At 56.7% G+C, this 7,190-nt stretch overlaps 1 protein-coding gene across 1 annotated transcript in view; it reads right to left on the bottom strand.

Moving 5' to 3' along the window:
* Positions 1-509: 509 nt before the first annotated feature.
* Positions 510-7,190, bottom strand: part of CD151 (CD151 molecule (Raph blood group)) — a 60,776-nt gene continuing 54,095 nt past the window's right edge. The window contains exons 8-9 of the mRNA XM_054171728.1: positions 1,914-2,000; positions 510-1,219 (exon numbers count right to left, since the gene is read on the bottom strand). Coding sequence (XP_054027703.1) covers positions 1,160-1,219; positions 1,914-2,000 — 147 coding nt within the window. The 3' untranslated portion in view covers positions 510-1,159. The remainder of the gene's footprint in view (positions 1,220-1,913; positions 2,001-7,190) is intronic.

Genomic DNA, 7,190 nt, shown 5'->3' with positions numbered 1-7,190 from the left:
CAGAGGGGAGGAAGGGTCAGTCAAAGCCTATTCCTCTGCAGCAGCACTCCCAGTCTGCCACTGCACTGGGGCAACTGCTTGGAGCTGACTCTCCTGACCAGGAAACCAGCAGATGGGCTCCCAGGTGTCACTGAAGCCCCTCAGCTGGTCCCTGAGCTCTCTGGAGGCCCACAAAACATCTGCAGAGGTTCATTTCCTGCCCAGAGGAGACAAACCTGGAGGTCTGAGTGAGCCAACCCAAGCTGAGGGCCTCCTCCCTCCACGGGCAGGGGAGCTGAGAAGGGGCCAAAGACACAGCAGCTCCACAGACCTGTCCTTCAGCACACCTCAGCAGGGGATGGGGAGGAGGAAACTGAATCCTCCCTCTCCTGCTGGAAGCCACTCAACAGACCAGGCCAGGCCAAAAGAATCAGGAAGGAGTCCATCATCCTGGCTCCAGAATCACTGGAGGCAAAAGGCCTCTGGCGGCTTCTGAGGGCACCGTGATGGGGAAGAGCGAGGAGGAGGAGGAGGAGGAGGAGGAGGAGGAAGCATGGCTGGGAAGTCCTAAGGCACCATCAGAGCCATGACAAGATTTCAGCTGCACCAAGGCACCATCAGAGCCATGAGAAGATTTCAGCTGCACCAAGCTGTGCTTCCAGTCAGCAAGCAGAGGAGCTCCTGCCCCGAGGGCCCCCTCAGGAGGAGAACTGCCGCGCCGGGGCTCCGGCGCACGCTGGGGGAAGGGGGAGAGAAACCTTCCACGGGTGAGAGGCTCAGCTCTGGCTCCAGCTCAGCACAGAAACATCATCTGTCCTCACAGCAGAGGCCTGGTGCTGCTGAGCCACTTCTCAGAGAGCAAACCACGGCTCCTCTTCTACCATCCCGACCCCTGGAGGCTGGCTCCGGAGAAGCGGCCCTGGCTAAACGCTGCTGGGTGGTTACATCGAGGCTAAAGCTTCTGGCAGGAGAGCCACAGCTCTTTGGGTTACTGACAACGAAGGGGACCTGCTGCTGCCCTCAACCAGGAGGCTGGGACCTTCCCCCAGAGGGGCAGGGAAGGGGAGGCAGAGCCAAGTCCTCGGGTTACAGACGCTTCTGCGGCGGTGCTGGAGCGAGGGCAGGACGGGCAGGCGCGAAGGGAAGCGGCGGAGGGGCAGCCCCGGAGCTCCTGCTGCTCTCAGTAGGGCTCTGCCTTTAGACTCCTGTACAGGCAGCAGGTGAAGATCATCCCAAAGATCTGCAGGGTGTGAAGAGGAGAGAGGAAAGGGCTGAGAAAGCAGCAGCTTGCAGCTCCCAGCCCGGCCTCCAGCCTGCTGCTGCCTGGGGACAGCGAGCTGCAGCCCGCAGCGGCAGAGGTGATCTGTGCTAATCCCCCTGATTAATCCCCAGCAGCTTCTCCCGCTGGGGGAGGGAGCTTTAGGCTACCTGGCAGCACAAAGGGGAAGAAGAGGACCTGCCAGAGACAGCTGGAAGAAAAGAGTTTCCCCTCTGAAACAGGAGGGGGGGTGGCCTCTCTCCCCTCCCCTCCCCTCATCTCCCTCTCCCCCCTGCGGTGTCCTTCGCTAGCAGCACTTCGATGACTTCAAAGGCCATGAAGCAGGGGTAGGAAACTCCTCCAGCTGCCACCCAGAGCACATCCCCACAAGAAGGTCTCTCACAGGCTGCCAGCCTGGCTGCCAGGAAGCTTCTCACAGCCCTGCAGCAGAAGTCTCTCCCCCAGTGCACTCCTTCACCACAGACCAAGCCAAAGGCAAAAGCTTTCTCTTTGGAGCTGGGGAAGCTTCAGGCCCTCAAAGAAGCTGGCAACTTCTCTTGGCCAGGCAGGGAAGGCCCCAAAACATCTGGTTGACTTTTTTGCCCCCCACCCCTCAGCTCTGGGGTTCCTTTAGCTTCTGCTCAGCAGCCCCAGAGCTCCAGCCCAGGCTCCTCACCTGCACGCAGGCGATGCTGATCCCCACGGCCCCAATGATCTTCAGGTGCTCCTGAATGAAGTTCTCCAGCTTGGTGATGCAGCCACTCTGCAGGGAGAGAGGGGCAACAGGGGACATCAGCTTCATTTCAACCTCTTCTTCACCTCAGCCAGTGGCTGCAGCCCTTGAGAACAATCACCAAGGTTGGAAGAGACCTCAGAGATCATCAAGTCCAAGCTGTCACCCAGCACCTCCTGACAGCTCAACCATGGCACCAAGTGCCACATCCAATCCCCTCTTGAACACCTCCAGGGATGGGGACTCCACCACCTCCATGGGCAGCACATCCCAATGGCTAACAACTCTCTCTGGGAAGAACTTTCTCCTCACCTCCAGCCTAGACCTCCCCTGGCACAGCTTGAGACGCTGTCCTCTTGTTCTGGTGCTGGCTGCCTGGGAGAAGAGCCCAACCCCCACCTGGCTCCAACCTCCCTTCAGGGAGTTGTAGAGGGCAATGAGGTCTCCCCTGAGCCTCCTCTTCTGCAGGCTAAGCAACCCCAGCTCCCTCAGCCTCTCCTCACAGGGCTGTGCTCCAGACCCCTCCCCAGCCTTGTTGCCCTTCTCTGGACACCTTCAAGTCTCTCAATGTCCTTCTGAAACTGAGGGGCCCAGAACTGGACACAGGACTCAAGGTGTGGCCTCAGCAGTGCTGAGCACAAGGCACAATGACCTCCCTGCTCCTGCTGGCCACACTGTTCCTGATGCAGGCCAGGATGCCCTTGGCCTTCTTGGCCCCCTGGGCACACTGCTGGCTCATGTTCAGGCAGCTGTCAATCATCACCCCCAGGTCCCTCTCTGTTTGGCAGCTCTCAGCCACTCTGCCCCCAGCCTGTAGCTCTGCCTGGGGTTGCTGTGGCCAAAGTGCAGCCCCTGGCACTTGGACTTGTTGAATGCCATCCTGTTGGCCTCTGCCCATCTGCCCAGCCTGGCAAGGTCCCTCTGCAGAGCCCTTCTGCCCTCTAACTGACCAACATCTGCTCCCAACTTGCTACAAGAAGCAGTGTCTGGGAACCATCCCCTCACCTGGCACTGCTGGAAAAGCTACCCAGATGATCTGGAGTGCATCCTGGTGTGAATTGGCAGGGCTGGAAGGGAGCTCAAGGCTCAGCCAGCTCCAACCCCCTGCCCTGGGCAGGGACACCTCACACCACAGCAGGTTGCTCACAGCCACCTCCAGCCTGGCTGCAAACACCTCCAGGCAGGAGGCTTCCACCACCTCCCTGGGCAGCCTGTGCCAGGCTCTCACCACCCTCCTGGGCAGCAGCTTCTTCCTCACAGCCAATCTCAATCTCCCCACTTCTAGTTTTGCTCCATGCCCCCCAGTCCTACCCCTCCCTGACCCCCTCCAAAGTCCCTCCCCAGCTTGCTTACAGCCCCCTGCAGCTCCTGGAAGGCCACCAGAAGCTCTCCTGGGAGCCTTCTCCTCTGCAGCCTGCACAACCCCAACTCTCTCAGGCTGTCTGCAGAGCAGAGCAGCTCCAGCCCTCTGCTCCTCCTCCTGGCCCTGCTCTGGACACCTTCCAGCCCCTCCAGATATGATAGGAGAGACAGGATAGAGAGATAGCTATGATTTAATGATATGATATGATTGATATGATGGATAGATATTGGAGACATGATAGATATAAGCTAGATATGATTGATAGGATAGATATTAGGGATCAGATAGATATGATAGCTATAAGCTAGATGTGATTGATAGGATAGATATTAGAGATAGATATAAGATAGATGTGATTGATTTGATTTGATATTATAGATAAGCTAGATATGATTGATATGTCTGCCATGATTGATAGGTATGATGGATATGATAGTGAGGTATTTTTGATAGCTATGATTGATAGGTGATACCTGATAGGTGCTCCAGAGCTGGACACAGCACTCAAGGCCCCACAGACTCAGGACCATCCAAGAAGCCCAAGGGGGCTGCCAGCTGGGCAGGAGGAGTGCAGGGAAGCAGTGGCCACAGAGTGGCATTTTCCCTCCCTCCTGGCACTTGCCTGAGCCCTGTCAGGCCAGAAGGGCAAGGGGCTGCTGCTGAGCAGCCCCAGCAGCAGGATCCCCAAGGTGCCAGGGAGCCTTTGTTAAGGGCAGGATGCTGCCACTGCTCCTTGTGAGAGCAGCGCTGCTGGCTGTGAGCCTGGGAAGCCAGGCCCTGCCTGCCCCTCCCTCACCACTGCATCCTCAGCTGGCACTGAGGACAAGAGTTTGTTGTCACACAGCAAAAATAGAGCAGGAGAAACACTCCCTGGTGCTGGGTTTATTTCTGGGAGAGCTCCTTTTAAAGCCTTGGAACTGGCTGCTCTGCTGAGGCAGGCTTTCCATGCTGACAGCAAGGGGCTCCTTGTGAGGGCTCCAGCACTGCCCCAAGGGGGTTGGGAAGGGGCTGCAGAGAGCACAGACACCCCCAGAGAGGCAGGCAGAGGGCAGGAGAGCACACAGCCCTCCAGGGAGGGATGGCAAAGGCCTCACTTCTCCCACACCAGCATCAGGTTTCAGTCAGCCTTAGCTACCCTGGCATGAAGCAGTTATTCCTGCTCCCTGGTGTGATCTCTTCTGGCTTCTGTCCCCCAAAGCCACCAAAACCAGGGAAAAACAATTCTGTTGTGCTATCAAATCCTTTCTGAGCTCTGAGACCTCATTTCACAGACTGTGGAATAGCTTTGGTTGGAAGAGACCTTTAAGGCCACCAAGCCAACCACTGCCAGGTCACCACTGAACCATGTTTGGTTTTGGCTGGAAGAGACCTCTAAGGCCACCAAGCCAACCACTGCCAGGTCACCTCTAAACCATGTTTGGGTTTGGCTGGAAGAGACCTTTGGATTTGGTTGGAAGAGACCTTTAAGGCCACCAAGCCAACACCACCAGGTCACCCCTAAACCTTGTTTGGGTTTGGATGGAAGAGACCTCTAAGGCCACCAAGCCAACACCACCAGGTCACCCCTAAACCATGTTTGGGTTTGGTTGGAAGAGACCTTTGGTTTTGGTTGGAAGAGATCTTTAAGGCCACCAAGCCAACCACTGCCAGGTCACCATTGAACCATGTTTGGGTTTGGCTGGAAGAGACCTTTGGATTTGGTTGGAAGAGACCTCTAAGGCCACCAAGCCAACACCACCAGGTCACCCCTAAACCATGTTTGGGTTTGGTTGGAAGAGACCTTTGGTTTTGGTTGGAAGAGATCTTTAAGGCCACCAAGCCAACCACTGCCAGGTCACCACTAAACCATGTTGGGTTTGGCTGGAAGAGACCTTTGGTTTTGGTTGGAAGAGACCTCTAAGGCCACCAAGCCAACACCACCAGGTCACCCCTAAACCTTGTTTGGGTTTGGATGGAAGAGACCTCTAAGGCCACCAAGCCAACACCACCAGGTCACCCCTAAACCTTGTTTGGGTTTGGATGGAAGAGACCTCTAAGGCCACCAAGCCAACACCACCAGGTCACCCCTAAACCATGTTTGGGTTTGGCTGGAAGAGACCTCTAAGGCCACCAAGCCAACACCACCAGGTCACCACTAAACCATGTTTGGGTTTGGATGGAAGAGACCTTTGGTTTTGGTTGGAAGAGACCTTTAAGACCACCAAGCCAACCACTGCCAGGTCACCATTGAACCATGTTTGGGTTTGGTTGGAAGAGACCTTTGGTTTTGGTTGGAAGAGACCTTTAAGGCCACCAAGCCAACACTACCAGGTCAACCCTAAACCATGTTTGGGTTTGGTTGGAAGAGACCTTTGGTTTTGGTTGGAAGAGACCTTTAAGGCCACCAAGCCAACACCACCAGGTCACCATTGAACCATGTTTGGGTTTGGTTGGAAGAGACCTTCAAGACCACCAAGCCAACCACTGCCAGGTCACCTCTAAACCATGTTTGGGTTTGGCTGGAAGAGACTTTTGGTTTTGGTTAGAAGAGACCTTTGGTTTTGGCTGGAAGAGACCTTTAAGGCCACCAAGCCAACACCACCAGGTCACCCCTAAACCATGTCCCTCAGCAGCACACCTCCACCCATTTTCAGTGGGGATGGGAACTCCACCACAGCCCTGGGCAGCCTGTTCCAGGGCTTGCCAACCCCTTCTGGGGAAGGCTTTTCCCCCTAGCTACACCTCCCCTGCTGCAACTTGAGGCTGTTTCCTCCTGTCCTGTCACTTGGGAGCAGAGCCCAACCCCCACCTGGCTCTAACCTCCTCTCAGAGAGCTGCAGAGAGCAATGAGCTCTCCCTTCAGCCTCCTCTTCTCCAGGCTCAACACCCCCAGCTCCCTCAGCTGCTCCTCCCCAGACCTGATCTCCAGACCCTTCACTGCTTTTGTTGTCCTCCTCTGGACCCACTCCAGCTCCTCCAAGTCTTTCCTGGAGTGAGGGCCTCAAAAAGATGCTCTGCAGCATCTGCCTGTGGGGAGCCAAACCTCCCCATGTCCATTTGTCTCCTGCAGAGCCCCCAGGCTAGCTCCAGAGCCCCTGGCAAGCTCCAGAGCCCATGGCTGGCTGAATCACAGTCTCACAGTCTCACAGCATCACCAAGGTTGGAAGAGACCTCAGAGATCATCCAGTCCAAGCTGTCACCACAGACCTCATGACCAGACCATGGCTCCAAGTGCAACATCCAATCCCCTCTTGAACACCTCCAGGGATGGGGACTCCACCACCTCCCTGGGCAGCACATCCCAATGGCTAACAACTCTCTCTGGGAAGAACTTTCTCCTCACCTCCAGCCTAAACCTCCCCTGGCACAGCTTGAGACTGTGTCCTCTTGTTCTGCTGCTGGCTGCCTGGGAGAAGTGCCCAACCCCCACCTGGCTACAACCTCCCTGCAGGGAGTTGCAGAGAGCAAGAAGGTCTCCCCTGAGCCTCCTCTTCTGCAGGCTAAGCAACCCCAGCTCCCTCAGCCTCTCCTCACAGGGCTGTGCTCCAGACCCCTCCCCAGCCTTGTTGCCCTTCTCTGGACACCTTCAAGTCTCTCAATGTCCTTCTGAAACTGAGGAGCCCAGAGCTGGACACAGGACTCAAGGTGTGGCCTCAGCAGTGCTGAGCACAGGGCACAATGACCTCCCTGCTCCTGCTGGCCACACTCTTCCTGATGCAGGCCAGGATGCCCTTGGCCTTCTTGGCCCCCTGGGCACACTGCTGGCTCCTGTTTAGCTCCTGTCAACCACTACCCCCAGGTCCCTCTCTGCCTGGCAGCTCTCAGCCACTCTGCCCCCAGCCTGTAGCTCTGCCTGGGGTTGCTGTGGCCAAAGTGCA

Source organism: Dryobates pubescens, chromosome 22 (genome assembly GCF_014839835.1).
Source record: "Dryobates pubescens isolate bDryPub1 chromosome 22, bDryPub1.pri, whole genome shotgun sequence".
NCBI lineage: Eukaryota > Metazoa > Chordata > Aves > Piciformes > Picidae > Dryobates > Dryobates pubescens.
The sequence above is the reverse complement of the archived record's forward strand: the minus strand, read 5'-3'. Positions and strand labels throughout refer to the sequence as shown.